Below are 26,783 nucleotides of genomic sequence, written 5' to 3'. Positions count from 1 at the left end.
GGGGTACGAGGCAGGGGTGCCCGCTGTCGCCGCTGCTGTTTGCGCTGGCCATAGAGCCATTGGCGATGGCTCTCAGGGGGTCGGCAGAGAGGCGGGGATAATGAGGAGACAGAGGGAGCATCGGGTGTCGCTCTATGCCGATGACCTCTTGCTGTATGTTTCGGATCCGTTGGAGAGTATAGGAAGGATTATGGGACTGCTGGGGAGGTTTGGAGGGTTCTCGGGATACAAGCTAAATGTAGGGAAAACTGAGGTATTCCCGGTGAATGAGCTGGCACAGCGGACTAATTTAGGGGGGATGCCATTTACGGTAGCGAGGGATAGGTTTAGGTACTTGGGGATTCAGGTAGCGAGGGAATGGACGGGACTCCATAAATGGAACTTAACAAAGCTGTTGGACAAGGCCAGGGAGGATACACTGCACTTAACGTTGGTGGGGAGGGTCCGAGTGGTGAAAATGAATATTCTGCCGAGGTTCTTGTTTATCTTTCAGGCTCTCCCGATCTTTATACCAAAGGCCTGTTTTCGGAAAGTGGACACAATCATCTCTGACTCTGTATGGGCAGGGAAGGTGCCGAGGGTGGGGAGGACCCTGCGGCAGAGGCAGAGGCAGCAGGGGGGGGTTGGCGTTGCCAAACCTGCTTCATTATTATTGGGCAGCGAACGTGGACAAGGTGCAGCGGTGGTGGGAAGGAGAAGGGGTAGAGTGGGTTAGGATGGAGGAGGCATCTTGTGAGGGGTCTAGATTGAGGGCTATGGTGACGGCAGCATTGCCAATGGCTCCGAGTAGGTATTCAGGGAGCCCAGTGGTGCAGTCCATGGTGAAGATATGGAATCAGTTGAGGAGGCATTTTAGGGTGGAAGGGATGTCGGTGCTAACGCCGCTGTGCGAGCATCATGGGTTTGAGCCGGGGGATGGGTAGTGTATACAGGAGGTGGAGAGAAGTGGGGCTGGTCAAGAACAAAGAACAAAGAACAAAGAAAATTACAGCACAGGAACAGGCCCTTCGGCCCTCCCGGCCTGCGCCGATCCAGATCCTTTATCTAAACCTGTCGCCTATTTTCCAAGGATCTACTTCCCTGTTCCCCGCCCATTCATATATCTGTCTAGATGCATCTTGAATGATGCTATCATGCCCGCCTCTACCACCTCCGCTGGCAAAGCGTTCCAGGCACCCACCGCCCTCTGCGTAAAAAACTTTCCACGCACATCTCCCTTAAACTTTCCCCCTCTCACCTTGAAATCGCGACCCCTTGTAATTGACACCCCCACTCTTGGAAAAAGCTTGTTGCTATCCACCCTGCCATACCTCTCATAATTTTGTAGACCTCAATCAGGTCCCCCTTCAACCTCCATCTTTCCAACGAAAACAATCCTAATCTACTCAACCTCTCTTCATAGCGAGCACCCTCCATACCAGGCAACATCCTGGTGAACCTCCTCTGCACCCTCTCTAAAGCGTCCACATCCTTCTGGTAATGTGGCGACCAGAACTGCACTCAGTATTCCAAATGTGGCCTACCCAAAGTCCTATACAACTGTAACATGACATGCCGACTCTTGTACTCAATACCCCGTCCGATGAAGGCAAGTATGCTGTATGACTTCTTGACCACTCTATCGACCTGCGTTGCCACCTTCAGGGTACAATGGACCTGAACTCCCAGACCTCTCTGTACATCAATTTTCCCCAGGACTCTTCCATTGACCGTATAGTCCGCTCTTGAATTAGATCTTCCAAACTGCATCACCTCGCATTTGCCTGGATTGAACTCCATCTGCCATTTCTCTGCCCAACTCTCCAATCTATCTATATTTTGCTGTATTCTCTGACAGTCCTCCTCGCTATCCCTCAAGATGAGGGATTTGTATTTGGAGGGAGGGTTCGACAGTCTGGAGGAGCTAAGGGGGAGGGTAGAGCTGCCGAGGGGTAGTGAGTTCAGGTATCTGCAGGTTAGGGACTTTGCACGAAAGGTCTGGAAAGGGTTCCCGAGATTGCCAGGATACACCCTGCTGGAGCGACTGCTGCTTCCAGATGTAGAAGGGGAGGAATGAATTGGGGAAATATATAAGTGGCTGGGGGAGCAGGGAGGCGAGCGGGTGGTGAAGATTAAGGAGAAATGGAAAGCGGAGTTGGGAATGGAGATCAATTGGGGAGTATGGAGTGAGGCACTGCGAAGGGTAAACAGGACCTCCTCTTGTGCAAGGTGTGGTAGTCTGTGTGGAGGTATTACGGTACCTGGTAATGCTGGAACACCATTGGTAGATATTATATGTTTCCTATTGGTCAAGCTGTATGGTAGCTCCGCCCTGCAAGGCAGGGTATAAGAGCTTGTGCCGCCCCAGCAGCCTTCATTCTGTACCTCAGCTGCTGGGGGAAACATCTAGCTTATTAAAGCCTTCAGTTGGACTACAACCTCGCTTTAGTGGTCATTGATCGTGCATCAATTTAATAAGCTAGATTTAAAAGGATGGAGCTCCGAAACAAGCCGGAGTGTCTGCAACTCAGCCCCCATGCGGCGAACTCAGCGGCACTCTTCAAGCACTGGCTGGCGTGTTTTAAAGGATACCTCGGAACAGCCGAAAACACACCCACGGGAGAACAGAAAATGCAAGTCCTGCACTCGAGGGTGAGCCCGGAAATTTACACCCTCATCGAGGACACAGAAGATTTTGATGCAGCAACAGAGCTGCTAAAAGGACAAAAGGTAAACCAGGTCTACGCCCGACATCTGCTAGCAATGAGGCGACAAATCCCTGGAGAATTGCTGGAAGAATTCTACCGTGCGCTCCTGGTGTTGGGGAGAAACTGCAGCTGCCCGCAAGTTTCGGCGAGCGACCACACAGAACTCATGATCCGGGACGCTTTCGTGGCAGGTATGCTGTCCTCCCAAATCCGCCAGCGATTGCTGGAAAAAGACACCCCCGGCCTCAAGGAGGCACGGGCCCTTGCAGGCTCCCTGGATGTGGCCTCCAGAAACACCCGCGCTTACGTTCCCGACCGCACGGCAGCCCCCTGGGCAGCGTGGAACCCCCCCGGGGCCAACCCCGAGGCATCTCCCATCCCCCCACAAGCTTGAGCTGCAAGGCGGCCTGGCAACTCCGGGGGGCCCCACTGCTACTTTTGCGGGCAGGCCAAGCACCCCCGGCAGCGCTGCCCGTCCGCACATCCACCTGCAAAGGATGCGGTAAAAAAGGCCACTTCGTGGTGGTATGCCAGGCCCGGGCGGTCGCCGCGGTCTCCGGCGGCGAATGTGGACCGCCACCACAAACCTCTCCACGGTCCCCGTGCGGCCAGCCGGCACCGCCATCTTCCTACTCCAGGGCCACGTGCGCCCCCCCCGGGCGCTGCCATCTTGTCCCACGGACGCCACGTTCGATGGACGGGCGCCGCCATTTTGTGCACCCCCAGCCATGTGCGACCAATGGGAGCCGCCATCTTGGATGGACTCCCAGGACCACAGCTCGGCTGACCGCACATCGCCCGAAGAGAACACTCAACTGCTGCCGCGGTTAGCCTCGGTGACCCTGGACCAGTCCCGGCCTCGAACATTCTCAACTGCTACAACAACTGCACTTATCAACGGGCACGAGATGTCCTGCTTAATCGACTCTGGGAGCACGGAGAGCTTCATACGCCCTGACACGGTAAGGCGCTGTTCTCTCCTCGTCCACCCCGTTAATCAAAAAATCTCCCTGGCCTCCGGTTCCCACTCAATAGAGATAAAGGGGTTTTGTGTAGCAAACCTCACGGTCCAGGGAAGGGAGTTTAAAAATTACCGGCTCTACGTCCTTCCCCACCTCTGCGCGGCCACACTCCTAGGTTTAGACTTCCAGTGTAATCTCCAAAGTCTAACTTTCAAATTCGGCGGCCCTATACCCCCCTCACTGTCTGCGGCCTCGCGACCCTCAAGGTCGATCTGCCTTCCGTTTGCGAACCTCACCCTGGATTGCAAACTCATCGCCACTAGGAGCAGACGGTACAGTGCCCAGGACCGGATCTTTATTCGGTCAGAGGTCCAAAAGCTACTGAGGGAAGGAGTCATTGAAGCCAGTAACAGTCCCTGGAGAGCTCAGGTAGTGGTGGTAAAGACCGGGGAGAAGCATAGGATGGTCATCGACTACAGTCAGACCATCAACAGGTTTACGCAGCTGGACGCGTACCCTCTCCCCCGCATATCAGACCTGGTAAACAGGATCGCGCATTACAAGGTCTTCTCCACGGTGGATATTAAGACCCCCTACCATCAGCTCCCCATCCGCACTAGTGACCGCCTTCGGGGAAGATGGGCAGCTCTATCACTTCTTAAGGGTTCCCTTCGGTGTCACCAACGGGGTCTCGGTCTTCCAGCGCGAGATGGACCGAATGGTTGATCGCTACGGTTTACAGGCAACATTCCCGTATCTCGATACCGTCACCATCTGCGGCCACGACTAGCAGGACCACGACACCAACTTCTGAAAATTCCTCCAGACCGCAAAGATCCTTAACCTTACACACAACAAGGATAAATGCGTGTTTAGCACCGACCGCCTAGCCATCCTCGGCTACATAGTGCGAAATGGAGTTATAGGCCCCAACCCTGAACGCATGCCCCCCCTTATGGAGTTCCCCCTCCCTCACTGCTCCAAGGCCCTGAAGCGCTGCCTCGGGTTTTTCTCTTACTATGCCCAGTGGGTCCCCAACTCTGCGGCCAAGGCCCGTCCCCTGATCCAATCCACAGCTTTTCCCCTGTCGATAGAGGCCCGCCAGGCCTTCAGCCACATCAAAACGGACATTGCAAAGGCCACGATGCGCACCATCGACGAGTCCCTCCCCTTCCAGGTGAGAGCGACGCGTCTGACGTGGCTCAACCAAGCGGGCAGGCCCGTGGCCTTCTTCTCACGTACCCTCCATGCTTCCGAAATCCGCCACTCCTCAGTCGAAAAGAAAGCCCAGGCTATAGTAGCTGTGCGACATTGGAGGCATTACCTGGCCGGCAGGAGATTCACTCTCCTCACTGACCAACGGTCGGTTGCTTTCATGTTCGATAATGCACAGCGGGGCAAGATAAAAAACGATAAGATCTTGCAGTGGAGGATCGAACTCTCCACCTACAACTACGAGATCTTGTATCGTCCCGGGAAGCTAAACGAGCCTCCTGATGCCCTGTCCCGCGGCACATGTGCCAACGCACAAGTGGACCGCCTCCGAGCCCTCCATGAGGACCTCTGCCACCCGGGGGTCACTCGTTTCTTCCACTTTATCAAGACCCGCAACCTGCCCTACGCCATCGAGGAGGTCAGGACAGCCACAAGGGACTGCCAAATCTGCGCGGAGTGCAAACCGCACTTCTACCGGCCAGAGAGAGCGCATCTGATAAAGGCTTCCCGTCCCTTTGAACGCCTCAGCATGGACTTCAAAGGCCCCCTCCCATCCACCGACCGCAACACGCACTTCCTGAACGTGAATGACGAGTACTCCCGGTTCCCATTCGCCATCCCCTGCCCCGATATGACAGCAACCACCGTCATCAAGGCCCTCCAGGGTATCTTTACACTGTTCGGTTTCCCCGCGTACATACACAGTGATAGGGGGTCCTCCTTTATGAGCGACGATCTGCGTCAATTCCTGCTCAGCGAGGGCATCGCGTTGAACAGGACGACCAGTTCCAACCCCCGGGGTAACGGACAGGTAGAGAGGGAGAACGGAATGGTCTGGAAGACTGTCCTACTGGCCCTACGGTCCAGAATCTCCCAGTCTCCTGCTGGCAGGAAGTCCTCCCAGATGCCCTCCACTCCATCCGGTCACTGCTTTGTACCACAACCAACCAAACACCTCACGAACGTCTCCTTGTCTTCCCCAGGAGGTGGCTGGGGTGTGCGTGGGGCTCCGGCGGGCGCCAGGTCTCGTAGGGAGAGCGTACCTTGTCGGCCATCGGGGTACGCCTAGGCGTACTGGGGGTTAGCGTGGAGAAGATGGACCCTCTCGGCCAACGGGTCCAACTTGTGCGCTCGCACATGTTTTCGGAGCAGGATGGGTCCGGGTGCTGCCAGCCAGGTTGGGAGCGAGGTGCCAGAGGGTATAAATTGAACATGGGGAAAAGTGAGTTGTTTGTGGTGCATCCAGGGGAGCAGAGTAGAGAAATAGAGGACCTACCGTTGAGGAAGGTAACAAGGGACTTTCGTTACCTGGTGATCCAGATAGCCAAGAATTGGAGCACATTGCATAGGTTAAATTTAACGCGGTTTGTGGAACAAATGGAGGAGGATTTCAAGAGATGGGATATGGTATCCCTGTCACTGGCAGGGAGGGTGCAGGCGGTTAAGGTGGTGGTCCTCCCGAGATTCCTCTTTGTGTTTCAGTGCCTCCCGGTGGTGATCACGAAGGCTTTTTTTAAAAGGATCGAAAAGAGCATCATGGGTTTTGTGTGGGCCGGGAAGACCCCGAGAGTGAGGAAGGGATTCTTACAGCGTAGCAGGGATAGGGGGGGAGCTGGCACTACCGAGCCTAAGTGAGTATTATTGGGCCGCTAATATTTCAAAGGTGAGTAAGTGGATGGGAGAGGAGGAGGGAGCGGCGTGGAAGAGATTAGAGAGGGCGTCCTGTAGGGGGACTAGCCTACAGGCTATGGTGACAGCCCCATTGCCGTTCTCACCGAGGAACTACACCACAAGCCCGGTGGTGGTGGCTACACTGAAGATTTGGGGACAGTGGAGATGGCATAGGGGAAAGACTGGAGCCTTGGGGGGGTCCCCGATAAGAAACAACCATAGGTTTGCCCCGGGGGGAATGGATGGGGGATATGGAATGTGGCAAAGAGCAGGAATAACGCAACTGAAAGATCTGTTTGTGGATGGGAAGTTTGCGAGTCTGGGAGCGCTGACCGAGAAATATGGGTTGCCCCAAGGGAATGCATTCAGGTATATGCAACTGAGGGCTTTTGCGAGGCAACAGGTGAGGGAATTCCCGCAGCTCCCGACACAAGAGGTGCAGGACAGAGTGATCTCAAAGACATGGGTGGGGGATGGTAAGGTGTCGGATATATATAGGGAAATGAGGGACGAAGGGGAGACTATGGTAGATGAACTAAAAGGGAAATGGGAAGAAGAGCTGGGGGAGGAGATCGAGGAGGGGCTGTGGGCAGATGCCCTAAGTAGGGTAAACTCGTCGTCCTCGTGTGCCAGGCTAAGCCTGATTCAGTTTAAGGTATTACACAGGGCGCATATGACTGGAGCACGGCTCAGTAAATTTTTTGGGGTGGAGGATAGGTGTGCGAGGTGCTCGAGAAGCCCAGCGAATCATACCCATATGTTTTGGTCATGCCCGGCACTACAGGGGTTTTGGATGGGGGTGACAAAGGTGCTTTCAAAAGTAGTGGGGGTCCGGGTCGAACCAAGCTGGGGGTTGGCTATATTTGGGGTTGCACAAGAGCCGGGAGTGCAGGAGGCGAGAGAGGCCGATGTTTTGGCCTTTGCGTCCCTAGTAGCCCGGCGTAGGATATTGCTAATGTGGAAAGAAGCCAAGCCCCCGGGGGTGGAGACCTGGATAAATGACATGGCAGGGTTTATAAAGCTAGAGCGGATTAAGTTCGTCCTAAGGGTGTCGGCTCAAGGGTTCACCAGGCGGTGGCAACCGTTCGTCGAATACCTCGCAGGCAGATAGATGGAACGGAAAAAAGAAGGCAGCAGCAGCAGCCCAGGATCGGGGAGGGGGGGGGGGGGGGAGGAGGAACCAGAAGGACTCTCAGGGTTGTTAATATATACTGTATAATGTGTATAGGTCGTTGCTACAGATAATTATATATTGGACTGTTAAATTATATTTTTGGAGAGTATTACTTGTGATAAGGCAGTTGCCAATTAGGGTTAGTTTTCATTTTTGTTATTTATTATTTATTCATTTTCTGTTTATAAAATAGGTCATTGTTATTTGTGTTGTTATAATATTGTGTAAAGGATGCACAATGTACTGTGTTGGTTGACCAAAAATTTTCAATAAAATATTTATTAAAAAAAAAAATTGTGAATCATAAATTGTAAATAGTAAATAAAATTGTAAATAGTTACAAAACGCTGTACGGAGGTATTACAGTACCTCCATAACTATAATTTCTACCGCGTTACCATGTTGTAATATGAGGCCACCACCCCCGCCAGACTCTTTTTTAACAGGGGGTGAATGTGGTAGTCTGTGTAGAGGTATTACGGTATCTGGTAATGCTGGAACACCATTGGTAGATATTATATGTTTCCTATTGGTCAAGCTATATGGTAGCTCTGCCCTGCAAGGCGGGGTATAAGATCCCGTGCCGCCCCAGCAGCCTTCTTTCTGTACCTGAGCTGCTGGGGGAAACATCTAGCTTATTAAAGCCTTCAGTTGGACTACAACTTTGTTTTAGTGGTCATTGATCGTGCATCACAAGGATGAGGTTGATACAGTTTAAGGTGGTGCGCAGGGTGCATATGACTCGGGCGAGAATGAGTGGGTTCTTTCAGGGGGTAGCAGATGAGTGTGAGAGGTGTGGGTGGGGCCAGCGAATCACGCACACATGTTTTGGGGTTGTGAAAAATTGGGACGATTCTGGGCGGGAGTGTTCGCGGTCTTAGCCAGGATAGTGGAGGAGGTGGACCCGGACCCTTTGGTGGCGCTATTTGGGGTTTCAGAGAAGCCGGAGCTCATGGAGAGGAGGAAGGCCGATGTCTTGGCCTTCGCCTCTCTGATTGCACAGCGACGAATTTTGCTGGAGTGGCGGTCGGCATCGCCACCGGGGGTGGCAGCATGGTTGGGTGATCTGTACGACTTCCTGTGGTTAGAGAAGATAAAGTATGAGTTAAGGGGCTCAGCAGGGGAGTTTGAGAAAATGTGGGGGATGTTTGTGACCGTGTTTAAGGAGGTATACGTCGTGAGCGGGGGGGGGAGGTGATAGGGAGGGGGGGTTGAAAGAGGAGGAAAATCTGTACATACTGTATAGTTGATTGTTGGGAAGAATGTTTCCCGGGGTGTTTATTTGCTGAAAGAAAAAGAATTTACAGTGCCGAAGGAGACCATTCGGCCCATCGAAACTGCATCGGCCCTTGGAAAGAGCACCCTACTTTAGCCCACACCTCCACCCCATCCTCATAACCCAGTAACCCCACCACACCTTTTTGGACACTAAGGGCAGCTTAGCATGGCTAATCCACCTAAACTGCACATCTTGGGACTGTGGGAAGAAACCGGAGCACCCGGAGAAAACCCACGCAGACACGGTGAGGACGTGCAGACGCCGCACGGACAGTGGCCCAAGCCGGAAATCGAATCTGGAATCCTGGAGCTGTGAAGCAACAGTGCTAACCACTGTGCTACCATGCTGCCCAGAAGAATACTACAGGAGAAACCATTCTCTCTATCGAATGAAGATGAACTCTACTCAGTCAACACAGGACAAGCAAGGACAGACAATATCAGGCCATTTTATGGTCACTTCAGGGCCACGTCCTGCTCAGCCTCAATTTGTAGGCTGGCGTGCCTGGGTCAGAGCAAGGGTGGAAGCTGAACAGTGAACGAACCCCCATCTTGGCTGGAATGGGGGAGGAGGGGGCCTCAATCCGAAGGCCCCTTCAAATTTGGGGCGCCCTCCCCTCCGGAGCCTGAGACCTCCAGCCCTCCCTCCCCCACCTGGCCTAACCCCCAATGGCGAGATGACCCCTCCCCTCACCTCCAACAACCCCCAGGGCATCCCCCACCCTCCCACCGCGGGACCCCCGGGTCGTACCTCAAGTGCACTCTGGGACGCAGGCTGAGGCACTGTGCTGCAGTACCTCTTCCTGGCACTGCAGTGCTGTGCTTGAGCAGGCTGGAGAGCTGTCAGCCAATCAGATTAGCTGAGGTCCGCCTACTTCCAATCAACGTTTAATTGAGTGTAAAATGGCAGTGGGCCTGTCAGAGTCGGTGGGGATGGGCTGCATGGCGAGTGCGCGGTATCCTGAACACCCAGGCCACTGCGTTGTGATATCTAACCAAAACAAACATTTGTAAGCAGTAGGTAGTAAATGTGCACCAAATATGTATGTTTATGTGTGAATTAAAACAATTACTCTACATAAATAATTGGTAAGTACGAGGACATGATATACATCCAAATATCTATGTTTAAAATATTCCCCGTTTCTGAGACCATCTGTTGACGCCAGCGGAGTATGTGTGGACTTCCATGACAGAAAAACCAGCGCGAAACCCTCACCGAGCCGGTGAGGGGCTAGCACCGTCGCCGAGTGAAACTCCCGCAGATCGCGCCGAAAACGGCTGGAGAATGGCCGGGTCCCGGGCCACGCATGCGCATCGCTGCTGACCTGCCCCGGTCGTGCCGTAAAACATGCCACCGGCTGTGCGCGAACCCAACCCGCCAACCGCAACCCCACAGCCCACCCCTCGTCGCTGCCCTAAATGGCCGACCCCTTATTATTAAACAGTGACCCCCCCTCCTCGTGCTAGGTTCACACACAAGAGGAGACATCCTCTCCACATCCACCCTGTCAATACCTCTCAGGATCTTACATGTTTCATTCAAGTCGTCTCTTTCTTCTCATTGCCAGCGGATGCAAGCCAAGCCTGTCCACCCTTTCCTCATTAGACATCCCGGCCATTCCTGGTATTAGTCCGGTAAACCTTCTCTCAACCGCTTCCAATGCATTTACATCCTTCCTTAAATCAGGAGACCAAAACTGTACACAGTACTCCACGCATGGCCTCACCAATTCCCTGTACAACTGAAGCATAACCTTCTATTACCTTTCCTAATTACTTGCTGTACCTGCTTGTTAGCATTTTTAAGATTCATGCACTGGGGCAGCTCTGCATCTCAGAGCTCTTCAATCTCTCACCATTTAGGATAATCGGGGATTTTCACAGTGACTTCATTGCAGCTTTAATGTAAGCCTACTTGTGACACAAATAAAGATTATTATTATCCTGCCAAAATGGATCAAATCACATTTGCCCACATTATCCTCCCTGCTGAACTATGAATGAAGTGAAAATCGCTTCTTGTCACAAGTAGGCTTCAAATGAAGTTACTGTGAAAAGCCCCTAGTCGCCACATTCCGAATCCCTGCGGCTTCCAACATAACTAAACTAAACTAGTAACCGACTAAAATCTAAGATTCACTGATATGTAATCAACTTTTCTAATAGGCCACCCACATTGGTTAATTCACACGATTGACTATGTCCACTTTAACACTTTGGCAACAAGCAAACTGTCCCAATACATATTCATATTGTTGTTGCTTCGCTCTGTGGTCCGAGCCATCTGTCTCACACTGAGCCTTTCAACTTCAAAGACCAACAGTGGCTGCACCTGGGCAAGCGTCCAGGTCCTCTGGCAAGGTGGCTCCTTGATCGAGGCAGTGGACCGTTCAGAGGAAGGGGAAACTTCGCTTCCGGCCATTTTGTCAGCACCAGCCAACAACCTGAGGCACCCCCAATGTTCTCACCAATGTGACCGTGCTCGCAGGGTGCCGGGTGCCTTCTTAGACATCCCCCCCCCCAAAGAAAAAACCTTTTATTCGTAGCTTCTGAATTAATTAGGCAGCTGGTCCACAAAAACACTCTGGTGGATCAATTAAATTAACAGCAGAGTCCTCTACAGGCCAACTGATTTAATTCAACTAGAATTCTGTATCGTCTCTCAAACCCCGAGGCTGTGCACTCGTCAACAAACTAAAATCCTGAAGAAAAGCTCCCTTCTCTGTCTTTTTTTTTAACAGACATTTACAGCACACAAACAGACCATCAGACCATAAGACATAGGAGCGGAAGTAAAGCCATTCGGCCCATCGAGCCCACTCCACCATTCAATCATGGCTGATTTCAACTCCATTTACCCGCTCTCTCTCCATAGCCCTTAATTCCTCGAGAAATCAAGAATTTATCAACTTCTGTCTTAAAGACACTCAACGTCCCGGCCTCCACCGCCCTCTGTGGCAATGAATTCCACAGACCCACCACTCTCTGGCTGAAGAAATTTCTCCTCATCTCTGTTCTAAAGTGACTCCCTTTTATTCTAAGGCTGTGCCCCCGGGTCCTAGTCTCCCCTGCTAATGGAAACAACTTCCCTACATCCACCCTATCTAAGCCATTCATTATCTTGTAAGTTTCTATTAGATCTCCCCTCAACCTCCTAAACTCCAATGAATATAATCCCAGGATCCTCAGACGTTCATCGTATGTTAGGCCTACCATTCCTGGGATCATCCGTGTGAATCTCCGCTGGACCCGCTCCAGTGCCAGTATGTCCTTCCTGAGGTGTGGGGCCCAAAATTGCTCACAGTATTCTAAATGGGGCCTAACTAATGCTTTTTAAAGCTTCAGAAGTACATCCCTGCTTTTATATTCCAAGCCTCTTGAGATAAATGACAACATTCCATTTGCTTTCTTAATTACGGACTCAACCTGCAAGTTTACCTTTAGAGAATCCTGGACTAGGACTCCCAAGTCCCTTTGCACTTCAGCATTATGAATTTTGTCACCGTTTAGAAAATAGTCCATGCCTCTATTCGTTTTTCCAAAGTGCAAGACCTCGCACTTGCCCACGTTGAATTTCATCAGCCATTTCTTGGACCACTCTCCTAAACTGTCTAAATCTTTCTGCAGCCCCTTCTGCAGACCCTTCACCCCAAACAGTCCCAGCCAGTTTTATTCTCCACACGAGCCACCCTCCCACTAGATTTACTATATCTCACCCTGTCAGTACATACTACAATTCCTTTCTCCCACTTGTGCACATCCAACTTCCCCTGAAATGCATCCACGCTGCTCACCTCAACCCCTCTGTGGTGGTGAGTCCCATATTCTGGATAAAGAGGTTTTCCCTGGATTCCTCAGGAGCCCTGAATGCTGGACAAACCGCGCGGGTGGGTCGCAGGTGGGTGTTGGGAGGGTCGCAGAGCGAAGAAGCTGCGGCATTCCCGCCGTGGTCCCGATTCGCAGGGGAAGCGCCCAACAGCCGCTACCGCCTTTTAGACTGGATTGGATTTGTTTATTGCCACGTGTACCGAGGTACAGTGAAAAGTATTTTTCTGCGAGCAGCTCAACAGATCATTAAGTACATGAATATAAAATAAAGAAAATACATAATAGGGCAACACAAGGTATACAATGTAACTACATAAGCACTGGCATCGGATGAAGCATACAGGGTGTTGTGTTAATGAGGTCAGTCCATAAGAGGATTGTTTAGGAGTCTGGTAACAGCGGGGAAGAAGCTGTTTTTGAGTCTGTTCGTGCGTGTTCTCAGACTTCTGTATCTCCTGCCCGATGGACGAACTTGAAAGAGTGAGTAAGCCGGGTGGGAGGGATTTTTGATTATACTGCCCGCTTTCCCCAGGCAGCGGGAGGTGAAGATGGAGTCAATGGATGGGAGGCAGGTTCACCATTTACATCGAGAATGGCAGCTGCTGCCGACTTTCAAATGGAAATAAATGGAGTCTTCCAGCATGGTGGCAGCAGAGAGCTGGTCATGCTTCCTGGACGCACACTTGATGTCTGGTGCCCTGCAGGTACCTGCCTTTTGGCCCCAAATCACGGAGCAGTGTTGCTTCCTTTTTCCAGCTGTCGGCAGGCAAGGCAAGTGACCTGTGAAGATGAAAGGTTTTCTTAAAAGTAAGTGACAGCCTGAGACTCAAAATAGGCAGTTTATCTATTCAACAGGATCTCACAACAGAATCTGCTGGAGAGAGCTGCTCAGGAGAGTCCAGGGCAGGGCAGAGCAATGCCAGTGTTAGCTCTGTATAGAGTTCCAGGGCTTCTGGTTAACAGCAAGACATTTAACTAAGGAACAAAGCAGTATAAAGATAATTTCTTGAGGTACAGTTTTGTCATTTGTGTCAATGCAAATAAGGATGCAAAGCCCATGTGTGTTGCATGCAGGGAAGTACGGGCAAATGAGAGATGTGAAGTTTCAGATTTTGAAAGAGAAGTGGTGGATGAAAAATGTATTTTGTGGTTGAGACTCCAGAATCAGTTATTAACCTAAAGCTGACTCCAAATGAAAAGACAATGCTGCTGTGCCTGACCTGTGATACCACATTAAAAACAGGCCAAAAAACCCATGAGTCTGTCAGCATTCTGGAGTAGCATCTCCCAGGAGTATCCAGTGCTGAGTAAAATAGGCATTTTGTTGTTATTACCCTTCATGGCGAACTGCATGTCGAGACTGGATTTTCCGTTTTCATAAAGATGGAGAAGGCACAAATGAACTGGCTGAAGTCTACACCTGATATGCGCATTGCCCTCTCCTCCTTTGAATCTCATTGGAGGGAGATCGGGAGAACCAATCTCCCTTTTCGCATTAAAGGTAAGCGAACGTGACAGCACAGTGGTTAGCACTGTTGCTTCACAGCGGCAGGGTCCCGGGTTCGATTCCTGCTTGGTTTACTGCCTGTGCGGAGACTATATGTTCGCCAAGTGTCTGCATGGGTTTTCTCCGGGTGCTCCGGTTTTCCCCCACAAGTCCCAAAAGACGTGCTTGTTAGGTGAATTGGACATACTGAATTCTCCCTCTGTGCACCCAAACAGGCGCCTGAATGTGGCGACTAGGGATTTTCACAGTAACTTCATTGCAGTGTTAATGTAAGCCTACTTGTGATACCAATAAAGATTATTATTTTTAGGTGTGGTGAAGGTCGGTCGACGTGGGTCACGAAGGCGGCCGGTTGACCCAAAGTGGGTCCCGGGAAAAAAAGTTTGAAGAACACTGATCCAGGACAAGGGCAGCAGATACCCGGGGAACATCACCACCTGGAGGTCCCCCTCCAAGTCACTCACCTTCATGACTTGGAAATATATCGTAGATCCTTCATTGTTGCTGGGTCAAAATCCTGGAACTCCCTCCCTAACAGCACTATGGGGTACCCATCAGACACTGCAGCGGGTTCAAGAATGTCTCACCACCGCGTTGTCAAGGGCAACTGCTGGGCCAGTCATAAATGAATAAACAAAAGTGCCATACTTTGTATTATAATGTTCCTGTGGAGATCCTTGGGACATTTTATTACATTAAAGATGCTTTATAAATATACGTTGCTGTTGTCATTTTTTTAGTGCCTATTTTACATTCATGCCCCTCTAGTTTTGCAGTCTCCCAAAGGCGGAACAATGATTTTTAACCAGAGCTTAAAGAATCTTAAATACGTCCTGTCATTGTTCTAAAGCAATATAAAGAGGTGTTGCCGCCAACTGTTTATCTGCTTCTTTTTTGTAAATGTTCCTCCCCTCTGTCTTCACCCTCTTCAATTTGCTTCACGCGCTCTTCGCAATGGTCCACTCCCACACTGTCAGCAGCAATTTAGTCACTAGTACTCTATGGGTGCTACCAATGAAACCCAATGAATAACACAGGCAGGATGGGCTGAATGCCTCTTTCCCTGCTATCGCATTCCACAATTCTACAAGTTCACACTCGTTACCATAGAAGCCAAGAAAAGGCTGTGTTCAACTAATGGTGGATTCCTTTTAAGAATAGGGTTTATTTTACAACTGTCCAGGTAATACGCTCAATGTCTGAACTGGGAGTGGTCAATGAATGCAAAGTTTAAAAAATTACAGCCCAGCATTACGATTCTTCGCTCTTGGAAACTCAAATAGCCTCAGCTACTCGATCTAATGTCACGGCACCTCGTTAATTAGTGCAGCCATCCAGATTCACCAAGGGGTTAGGTGACAATTTAGCAGAATTCCATTGCGCCAACTAATCCAGGTAAGGGTGACAGTGTAAATGGCTCAGGGGCAGTTACTTACACTACAAATTGCTGCATGCTTCTATCGTTATAATCACATTTTACACGCAAGTAAAAATATTTTGTTAGCAGCTATCTGCCTAGTCTGTTTTCTGCTGCTTACAACCAGGGTCATTACAACCGTAGCAATTTATTCTATGAATAGGCATTTTACATGACATGATAGATTCTGAATGCATGTTTCAACATCATTGCGCGAAGCGCTGCCTGTCTAAGTATAATTTGCAATTATTTTATAAGTTGTCTTTTGTCTATTTTATTGCAAATTAATTTCATTCAAAGCTCTGCTGTCTGAATTCTCTCCCGCTTACCCATCAACCCCATCGTCAAACTTAAAACTCTCATCCTCATGTTTAAATACCTCCGGGGTCTTGCCCCTGCTGTTGCCCTGTAACCCTTTCCACCACTACACTCCGCTTTTCCCGAAGTCTCTGTTCCTTTCCCCATTCCATGTGCTTCACCATTGATATCATGCCTTCAGCTGCCGTTTCCTCCCTAAGCCATGGGTTAGCAGGGGTTTTCTGAATGAGCCCCAGCATGTGGATGACCTTGCTCTTTTGCCAGCCCCGAGACCAGCCAGCAGTACCTGAAAGGGACCCGGGCTCAGGGTTATAAGTGATGGCCACTGGTGGATCTGGCGGTACCTATGGCAGCAAAGGTGGAAGAAAACAGCGGACTGGTGCCAGGCAGAGGAGGCCCCTCTGGGAAGGTTGTTTGTGTTCCCTTCAACAAAAGGGAGGCAACGGGAAAACACCTCATGCTTCCCTTTTCGCAGTCAAATAGTAATAATCTTTATTGATACAAGTAGGCTTACATTAACACTGCAATGAAGTTACTGTGAAAAGCCCCTAGTCACCACATTCCGGCACCTGTTTGGGTACACTGAGGTAGAACTCAGAATGTCCAATTCACCGAACAAGCACGTCTTTCGGGACTTGTGGGAGGAAACCGGAGCACCCGGAGGAAACCCACGCAGACACGGGGAGAATGTGCAGACTCCGCACAGGCAGTGACCCAAACCGGGAATCGAACCTGGGACACAGACACTGTGAAGCCATATTGCTAATCACAGTGCTACCATAAAATGCAGTCAATACAAACAATTATTATCAAAACACCCGCGTGAATGGGGGTTGGCACCATTCGTGTCAACACCTCGCTCGGTACGTCCACGAATTGTAGATGGACCCCGACGCCATTGTGTTAATACTGACCAGAACTCCAACAACATCCACGGTTGGTCTGATTGAAATGTTTGGAGGACCATGATCGTCTACGCAACACCCAACATGGCACTTTGAGAAAACCCCAAGCACCTCTTCACCCACCTCTCTCCCTTAAAACCCTCTGGCCAATCTCTTGGTGAACCACTGCTACCCCAACCCGCCCCCACTCCCCCCCACTCGAACCTCATTTCCTCCTCCTCTGACTTAGTGTCCAATTAATCTCTCAGCTCAATGAAGCAGTTTTCTATTGTTCACTTTTTCTGTGTTAAGGTACGGGTTGTTGTAATTGTTCATGGGAAGCTAATGCGCTCCTGAAGCAATGCAGAGGTCAGTGTGGAATCTCCTGTCAGTACCGATGGGTCATTAGGCTCCGACACTCTCAGCATGTTGCCGCACATTAGTTCAGCCATGTTGGCTCACATTTCAATCAGGGACGCATTGTTAATTAGCAATCAAATAATAAAAAGGCAACTCATAAAATAATTGTAAGTTACCCTTAGGCAGGCAGCGCTTCATGCAAAAATGTTAAAACATATTACCTGATTAGGTCAATTGCCTAATCATATAATAAATTGCTATGGTTTTAATGACACAGCACAGAGGAAAGTGGCAACACAAGTGGACAAGGCAGTCAAGAAAGCATATGGAATGCTTGCCTTCATTGGACGGGGCATCGAGTATAAAAACTGGCACAGTTGTATAGAACCTTGGTAAGGCCGCACTTGCGCATAATTCTGGTCGCCACACTACCAGAAGGATGTGGAGGCTTTGGAGAGGGTGCAGAGGAGGTTTACTGGGATGTTGCCTGGTTTGGAGGGTGTTAGCTATGCGACGAGGCTGAATAGACTCGGACTGATTTCATTAGAAAGACGGAGGTTGAGGGGCGACCTGATAGACGTCTACTAGATTATGAGGGGCATGGACAGAGTGGATGGGCAGGCACTCTTTCCCAGGGTGGAGGGGTCAGTCACCAGGGGGCATAGGTTAAGGTCTGTGGGGCAAGGTTTAGAGGAGATGTGCGAGGCAGGTCTTTTACACAGAGGATGGTGAGTGCCTGGAACGTGTTGCCAGGGGAGGTTATTGAACGACGTTCAAAAGGCATCTTTTTTTAAAAAAAATTTTATTAAAGTTTTCACAAAATATCAACAACAAATGTAAAAGGAACCCAATAGAATTAAATACAAAACAAAACAACCCAGTGCCCCCCTCCCCCTATACATAAATAATAAATTAACACTCACCAAAACACAGAGCAAACATAGCAAATATATACACCCCCTCAGATCCCCCAGTATAGACAAACAAAAATAAAATAGAACCCCCCCCCACCCCCCCCAGGGTTGCTGCTGCTGCCATTGACCAATGTCTACCATTCTGCCAGGAAGTCTAAGAACGGTTGCCACCGCCTGAAAAACCCTTGCACCGATACCCTCAAGGCAAATTTCACCCTCTCCAAATTAATAAACCCCGCCATATCGTTGACCCAGGATTCCACGCTTGGGGGCCTCGCATCCTTCCACTGAAGAATCCTTCACCGGGCTACCAGGGACGCAAAGGCCAGAATACCAGCCTCTTTCGCCTCCTGCACTCCCGGCTCCACTGCAACCCCAAATATTGCGAGCCCCCAGCCCGGTTTGACCCTGGATCCTACCACCCTCGACATCGTCCTCGCTATGCCCTTCCAAAATTCCTCCAGCGCTCGGCATGCCCAGAACATATGGGTGTGATTTGCTGGGCTCCCTGAGCACCTAACACACCTGTCCTCACCCCCAAAGAACCGGCTCATCCTTGTCCCGGTCATGTGTGCCCTGTGCAGCACCTTAAACTGTATGAGGCTGAGCCTCGCGCACGAAGAGGAAGAGTTCACCCTCCCTAGGGCATCTGCCCACGTCCCCTAATCGATCTCCTCCCCCAACTCCTCCTCCCACTTACCTTTCAGCTCCTCCACCGAGGCCTCCTCCTCCTCCTGCATCACCTGGTATGTTGCCGAAATCCTCCCCCCTCCGACCCACAGCCCCGAGAGCACCCTATCCTGTACTGTGTGTGGCAGCAGCCACGGGAATTCAGAAGAACATAAGAACATAAGAACTAGGAACAGGAGTAGGCCATCTGGCCCCTCGAGCCTGCTCCGCCATTCAATGAGATCATGGCTGATCTTTGTGGACTCAGCTCCACTCTCCGGCCCGTACACCATATCCCCAAATCCCTTTATTCTTTAGAAAGGTATCTATCTTTTTCTTGAAAAAGTTTAAAGAAGGAGCCTCAACTGCTTCACTGGGCAAGGAATTCCAGAGATTCACAACCCTTTGGGTGAAGAAGTTCCTCCTAAACTCGGTCCTAAATCTACTTCCCCTTATTTTGAGGCTGTGCCCCCTTGTTCTGCTTTCCCCGAACAGTGGAAACAACCTGCCCGCATCTATCCGATCTATTCCCTTCATAATTCCACCACTTGCCGCCTGGCAAACACCCTTACCTGTAGATACCTAAAGGTGTTTCCCGGGGGGGAGCCCGTACTTCTCCTCCAGCTCACCCTGGCTTCCCATCCACAAACAGGTCCCCCAACCTTCTTATCCCTGCCCTGTGCCACCCCGAAAACCCTCCGCCTGTTCTCCCTGGGACAAACCGGTGGTTCCCCCGTATCGGAGTCCACACCGAGGCCCCCACTTCCCCCCTGTGCCGCCTCCATTGCCCCCAAGTTTTGAGGGTAGCCGCCACCACTGAGCTCGTGGTATACCTCATTGGAGGGAGCGGCAGTGGCGCCATTGCGAGCGCCCCCAGACTCGTACCCACACAGGACGCCGTCTCCAGCCTCTTCCATGCCGCCCCCTACCCCTCCATCACCCACTTGCGCACCATCACCGCATTGGCGGCCCAGTAGTACCCACAGAGGTTGGGCAGCGGCAGCTCCCCCCCATCCCTACTCCGCTCCAGGAACACCCCTCACACCCTCGGAGTCCCTCGCGCCCACACAAACCCCGTTATGTTCCTGCTGATCCGCCTAAAGAAGGCCTTCGGGATAAGAATGTTGAGGCACTAGAACAGGAACAAAAACCTTGGGAGCACCGTCATTTTGATTGACTGCACCCTACCCGCCAAGGACAGCGGCAACGCGTCCCACCTCTTAAACTCCTCCTCCATTTGCTCCACCAGCCTCGTGAAATTAAGCCTCTGCAGGGCCCCCCAGCTCCTGGCCACCTGGACCCCCAAATACCTGAAGCTCCTCTCCGCCCTGTTTAGTGGGATTTCACCAATCCCCCTCTCCTGGTCCCCTGGGTGAACCACAAACTCACTCTTCCCCATGTTGAGCTTGTACCCTGAGAAATCCCCGAACTCCCTGAGGATCCTTATTACCTCTGGCATTCCCCCCACCGGGTCCGCCACATATAGCAGCAAGTCATCCGCATAGAGTGACACCCTATGCTCCTCCCCACCCCACACCAGCCCCTTCAAGTTCCTCGACTCCCTCAGTACCATAGCCAGGGGTTCAATCGCCAGTGCGAAGAGCAGGGGGGACAGGGGACACCCCACCTCGTCCCTCGATGCAATCGAAAGTACTCAAACCAGCTCTTGTTCGTGGCCACACTCGCCATCGAGACCTCGTACAACAGCCTAACCCACCTGATGAACCCCTCCCCAAACCCAAACCTCTTCAGCACCTCCCACAAGTACCCCCACTCTACCCTATCGAAGGCCTTCTCAGCGTTCATCGCCGCCACTATCTCCGCCTCCCTTTCCCTCGCCGGCATCATAACGTTCAGGAGCCTCCGCACAATCGCATTCAACCGACTCCCCTTCACGAACCCCGTCTGGTCTTCGTGGATGACCTGCGGCACCCCATCCTCAATCCTCGTGGCTAAGACCTTCGCCAGCACCTTCGCATCTATATTTAACAACAAAATCGGCCTGTACGACCCACACTGCAGGGGATCCTTGTCCCGCTTCAGGCTCAAGGAGATCAGTGCCCGGGACATCGTCGGGGCAACGCCCCCCCCCTCCCTTGCCTCATTGAAGGTCCTAACCAGCAACGGGCCCAACAGGTCCACATATTTTTTGTCAAATTCGACTGGGAAACCGTCCGGCCCTGGTGCCTTCCCCGCCTGCATGCTCCTTATCCCTTTGTCCAGCTCCTCCAGCCCAATCAGGGCCCCTAATCCCGCCACCAGTTCTTCTTCCACCTTCGTGAGCCTCAGTTGGTCGAGAAAGCGGCCCATCCCTTCCTCCTCCAGTGGGGGCTCGGACCGATACAGTTCCTCATGAAAGTCCCTGAAGACCCCATTGATGCCAACCCCCTCCGCACCACACTCCCTCCCCTATCCTTAACTCCCCCGATCTCCCTAGCTGCGTCCCGCTTCCGAAGCTGATGCGCCAGCATCCGACTTGCCTTTTCCCCATATTCATAAATCGCCCGCTGGGCTTTTCTCCACTGCGCCTCCGCCTTCCTGGTGGTCAACAGGTCGAATTCGGCCTGGAGGCTATGCCTCTCCCTCAACAGTCCCTCCTTCGGCACCTCTGCGTACCTCCTGTCTACCCTCACCATCTTCCCCACCAGCCTCTCCCTCTCCCTCTGCTCTCTCCTCTCCTTGTGGGCCCTGATGGAGATCAGCTCTCCCCTAACCACCACCTTCAGCGCCTTCCAGACCACCCCTACACGGACCTCCCCGTTATTGTTGGCCTCCAGGTATCTCTCTATGCTTCCTTGGAGCCGCTTGCTCACCTCCTCATCCGCCAACAGCCCCACCTCCAAGCGCCACAACGGGCGCTGGTTCCTTTCCTCCCCCAGCCGCGCTATTTCCGGGCGCGCCCGGTGCCTTACGCCTTGCTCGCGAAGGTAGAAGGGGAGCTCACTCATTTGGAGACTTTGGGTATCATCAGGCCCGTCCGTTCCGCTGACTGGGCAGCACCAATTGTACCTGTAATGAAGCCAGATGCCACAGTTCGCTTGTGCGGCGACTATAAACTTATAGTGAATACGGCTTCCCGACTCGACCGATATCCAATGCCTCGCGTAGAGGATCTCTACGCGACGCTTGCAGGCGGACTCTCGTTCACAAAATTAGATATGAGTCACGCTTACCTACAGTTGGGGCTGGACCCTGCCTCCCGACCATATGTCACGATTAATACACACCGGGGCCTGTATGAATATACACGTTTGCCCTTTGGAGTATCCTCTGCCTGCGCTATTTTTCAACGCGTTATTGAGGGCATTTTGAGAGGTTTACCGCATGTCGCTGTCTACTTAGTTGACGTTTTGATCACAGGGACGTCGGAGCAGGAACATTTGGAAAATCTGGAGGCTGTCCTTAGACACTTTTCGGAGGCTGGAGTCCGTTTACGTCGCACAAAGTGCGTTTTTCAGGCGAAGGAAGTAGTCAACCTGGGTTATCGGGTGGACCGCGAAGGTTTGCACCCCGTCGCAGAGAAGGTGCACGCGATTCAACAGGCCCCCACCCCGACTGACACTTTGCATCTTCGTTCTTTTCTCGGCCTCGTAAACTATTACGGGAAGTTCCTCCCCAATCTGGCAACTACGCTAGCCCTGTTGCACCTTCTGCTAAAGAAAAATCACACCTGGGTTTGGGGTCAGCCGCAAGGAACCGATTTCCAGCGGGTAAAACAACAATTGTCGTCGTCTGGGTTACTAACCCACTATGATCCTGGAAAGCCTTTGCTCGTCACATGTGATGCATCCCCGTATGGTATTGGGGCCGTCCTGTCCCACAAGATGGAGAATGGGGCCGAGCAGCCGATAGCTTTTGCCTCCCGCACATTGACAGCAGCGTAAAAAAAGTACGCGCAGATCGAGAAGGAGGGCCTGGCAGCGGTCTTTTCGGTGAAACGTTTCCACCAGTACGTGTATGGCCGCCACTTCACTATCATGACTGATCATAAGCCTCTGCTGGGACTTTTCAGAGAGGATAAGTCAATACCGGCCATTGCTTCTGCACGGATCCAGCGCTGGGCTTTGTTGCTTGCTGCATACGAGTATTCTCTGGAGCACAAACCAGGAACGCAGATAGCGAATGCCGACGCACTGAGCCGATTGCCTTTATCGACCGGCCCCATGTCGACCCCCACGACCGATGAAGTGGTTGCAACCCTAAATTTTATGGACACCTTGCCTGTCATGGCATCACAGATCCGTGAGTGGACCCAGACGGAGCCAGTCCTGTCAAAGGTTCGGCACATAGTCCTGTATGGTGGGCAGCATAGGCAGCTCCCAGGCGAGTTGTGGGCATTTTCCTCCAAGCTGTCAGAATTCAGCGTGGAAGACGGCATCCTCTTGTGGGGGACGAGTGTGATTGTCCTGGAAAAAGGCCAGGAGCTGATACTAAGAGACTTGCACAATGGGCATCCAGGTGTGACCAAAATGAAAATGTTGGCCCGGAGTTATGTCTAGTAGCCAGGCCTCGACACCGACATTGAGAAGGTGGCCCAAAACTGCTCCATTTGCCAGGAGCATCAGAAGCTTCCGCCGGCCGTGCCCCTACATCACTGGGAATGGCTAGGGCGGTCTTTGGCGCGCTTGCATGCAGATTTCGCCGGCCCTTTTCAAGGATCCATGTTCCTTCTATTAATCGACGCCCAGTCTAAATGGCTAGAGGTGCATAAGATGCTAGGCACAACGTCCTGCGCAACAATTGAGAAGATGCGTTTGTCTTTTAGTACGCATGGCCTCCCCGAGGTGCTGGTCACGGATAACGGCACTCCATTCACGAGTGAGGAGTTTGCGAGGTTCATGAAGATGAACGTCATACGCCATATCCGCACTGCCCCTTACCACCCGGCTTCAAATGGGTTGGCAGAGCGCGCAGTGCAGACATTCAAACGAGGCCTAAAGAAGCAGTGTTCCGGGACAATGGACACGAGACTGGCTCGCATTTTTGTTTTCGTATAGGACCACCCCCCATGCGGTGACTGGGGTAGCTCCCGCAGAACTCCTAATGGGCCGGAGACTTCGCACCCGCCTTAGCATGGTTTTCTCGGACATTGGCGCAAAAGTACGCTGCACACAGGGACAGGGATTTTCTCGGCATCGGCCGATTCGACAGTTTCCGCCCGGTGATCCAGTGTTCGTTCGCAATTTTGCTGGTGGTGCCCAGTGGGTCCCTGGCGTAATCTTTTGCCAAACAGACCCTATATCTTACCAGGTGCAAGTCCAGGGTCGTCTCCAGCGCAAACATGTAGACCACGTTCGGTCCAGAAGACTATCCCTTCCAAAAATTCCCCGCCCCCGGGGCTCTTTTCTACAGCCACAGAGACCAGAGACAATGGAAAGTAGTCCTCACAATCTTCCTCTGGTGCCTCACTCAAAGCCTGCGCAGGTCGTTACAGAACCGCGTGGAGATAGAGACGCCGAGATGACGGGGGCAGCAGACTCTGACTCCGAGATGGAGACACAGGACGCATCAGAAGGGGAATCCTTGGGCCCACGGGCCGTGGATGTACAACCGTTATGCCGTTCATCACGGAAGCACCGGTCTCCGTCTCGTTACACGCCGCCTGATCCAGCGCCTCGTGCAAATGGTGTCCAGCCTGCGGTAAAATGAGTCCGACACCCTCCTTCGCCAGGGTCTTCGGTGGATTCCTTGGACTTTGGGGGGGGAGGGATGTTATAACCTGCCTGCTTACCATTGGCTGGGGACTAATGACAATCCCACAATCCTGTGGGAGTATGAGCTTCCCCAATGAGGGGGGTGGAGACATCATTAGCAGACTCCCTGTATAAATAAAGCTGGCCAGTTTGGAACCAGCAGGAAGGAGTGAGCAGCAAGGGAAGTTGCTGCTGCTGTTGTATATATATGTTATTGTAAATAAATGTTATTTCTTTGTATCCTTAAAACTCGTGCTGGATTCTTCGTGGCCCTCACAAAAGTAGGGAAGGGGCAGGGGTGAAGGCCAGTGTGTTCCAGAGATGGACATATGTAGTTGCTCCCAGTGGGTGCTGAAGAAAGAAAGGTTTGCATTGAGATTAGCGGCGTTTACAACCTCAGGACATCGCAAACCAATGGAATTCTTTTTCACGTGCAGTCACTGTTGCAAATGTGGGCACAGCAAGCTCCTACAAACAGCTCGGCGACAGAGGACAGATAATTTGCTTCAGTGGTGTTGACTGAGGGGACATTATTGGCCAGGAGACTGGGGATAACTCTTCTGCTCCGCTTTGAACGGATTTCCCAGAATCTTTCATGTTTGTGCGATAGAGCAGACGGGACTCAATTTAGCGTCTCATCCAGTTTGTGGCGAGGGCCAAAGGGACTAGTTTCAGCAGTGCTTGCAAAGTTTAAGTTGCCCACCATCCAAAATGGGAGAAAAAAGTTGTCTAAATGCATCCGAGGGATTGGAGTGAAACATTGGAGTGAAAGAGTAGAGCTGCTGGTCTCCCCATTACGACTGAGAAAGCTGACCGTGTCCCCCCCACCCCGCCCCCCATCACCACCACCCCGTGTCTTCAGGTCATGTGACCAAGGGGCATCACGCAATCGATGCTGGGGGTGGGGGGCTGGGAGAGTTCGAGGATGAAGCCTTGCAGATCGCCCAAAGTGACAGTCCAGGAACAGGAGCAGGAAGCTATTATCAGGTAATATAGTCATGAACAAGGTTAGCAGAGAATCACACTGATTGATTGCCTAATTAATCAAGCAACTCGAAAGCATTCATCAAACAGCCAAGGTTAATTGAGAGCTGAAGATACACAAAATGTTGGATCTGCTGTAACTGGGGGAAGTAAGCCCAACTCAAAAACTTGCAGAAAGAAACATTTGGGTAATTGTTACCGATACAAGGCAGCTCACATCCAAAAGCTAATTTGCCGGCATTGTCCATGTCCATGTGCTTTGTAAGCTTTAATCTTCAGGCATGATCACTGTTGTCACGCATGACGCCCTGGACCACTCCACAGTCAATTCCAGCCCCACTTGCCCCAGAGACGCAACACACGTGGAATTAGATTTTATTCAACATTTTTTAAAAAATTTAGAGTACCATTTATTTTGTTTTCCAATTCGGGGCCAATTTATCATGGCCAATCCACCTAACCTGCACGTCTTTGGACTGTGGGAGGAAACCGGAGCACCCGGAGGAAACCCACGCACACACGGGGAGAACGTGCAAACCCGGGATTCGAACCCGGATCCACTGCGCCACAGACCCAGTGCTATCCACTGCGCCACATGCCGCCCTAGAGTTTATTCAACATAACCGAAGTCCTTGACTGAGCCCAATACACTGCAGAACGAGAGGTCATAGTCTTAGGATAAGAGGCAACAAATTTAAAACCGAGTTGAGGAGAAATAATGGGCGAGGATCTCCGTCAGCCGACGGCGGAATCAGGAAATCAGGGTGGAGAATTGTGGTTCTCTGTCGCCACGACAGCGGCGCCAATGCATTCCGGAACTCACATACAGTAAACACCATTCGCAAGTCATTAGCAGGCCCGGCCTGGTATTACCGCCCTTACCGCCTGCAAGGTAGCCATCGTGTTGCACTGACCACCCACTCCCTGGCCCCTGGTTCTGCAGTGACACCGACCGTATGGGCACTCCAAACCCCTCCCCGGCCGCATTCCCCCCCCCCCCCTCCACCCCCGTATCCGGGCGCCACCCGCTGGCGGCCCACCCAGGGCAACGCCTACAGTAGCCCCTACGAGGGCCGTGTTGCCTACCCCTGGCGGGGGCAGTGCCAGCCAACATTACCACTGGCATCAGGAATGGGTGCCAGGGCCAGAGACCCTCACGATGCCGGCCACCGACGGGGCTAGGGGTGCAGGGATGGGGGGGTACCCGAGCCTGAGGCCC

General features: G+C 51.8%; 1 protein-coding gene across 3 annotated transcripts in view; it reads right to left on the bottom strand.

Annotated features, from left to right (window-relative positions):
- stpg2 (sperm-tail PG-rich repeat containing 2) overlaps positions 1 to 26,783 on the bottom strand; it is a 649,746-nt gene that overhangs the window by 408,975 nt on the left and 213,988 nt on the right. The window contains exon 11 of one of the 3 annotated variants that reach the window (XM_072495294.1): positions 12,994 to 13,598. The exons of the other annotated variants lie outside the window; for them this stretch is intronic. Within the exon in view, the coding sequence (XP_072351395.1) occupies positions 13,545 to 13,598 (54 nt within the window). The 3' untranslated portion in view covers positions 12,994 to 13,544. Of the gene's footprint in view, positions 1 to 12,993; positions 13,599 to 26,783 lie in introns of those variants that run through there. 3 annotated transcript variants of the gene reach the window in all.

Source organism: Scyliorhinus torazame, chromosome 3, assembly GCF_047496885.1.
Source record: "Scyliorhinus torazame isolate Kashiwa2021f chromosome 3, sScyTor2.1, whole genome shotgun sequence".
Lineage (NCBI taxonomy): Eukaryota > Metazoa > Chordata > Chondrichthyes > Carcharhiniformes > Scyliorhinidae > Scyliorhinus > Scyliorhinus torazame.
Note: the sequence above shows the minus strand (reverse complement) of the source record. Positions and strands in the feature narration are given on the sequence as shown.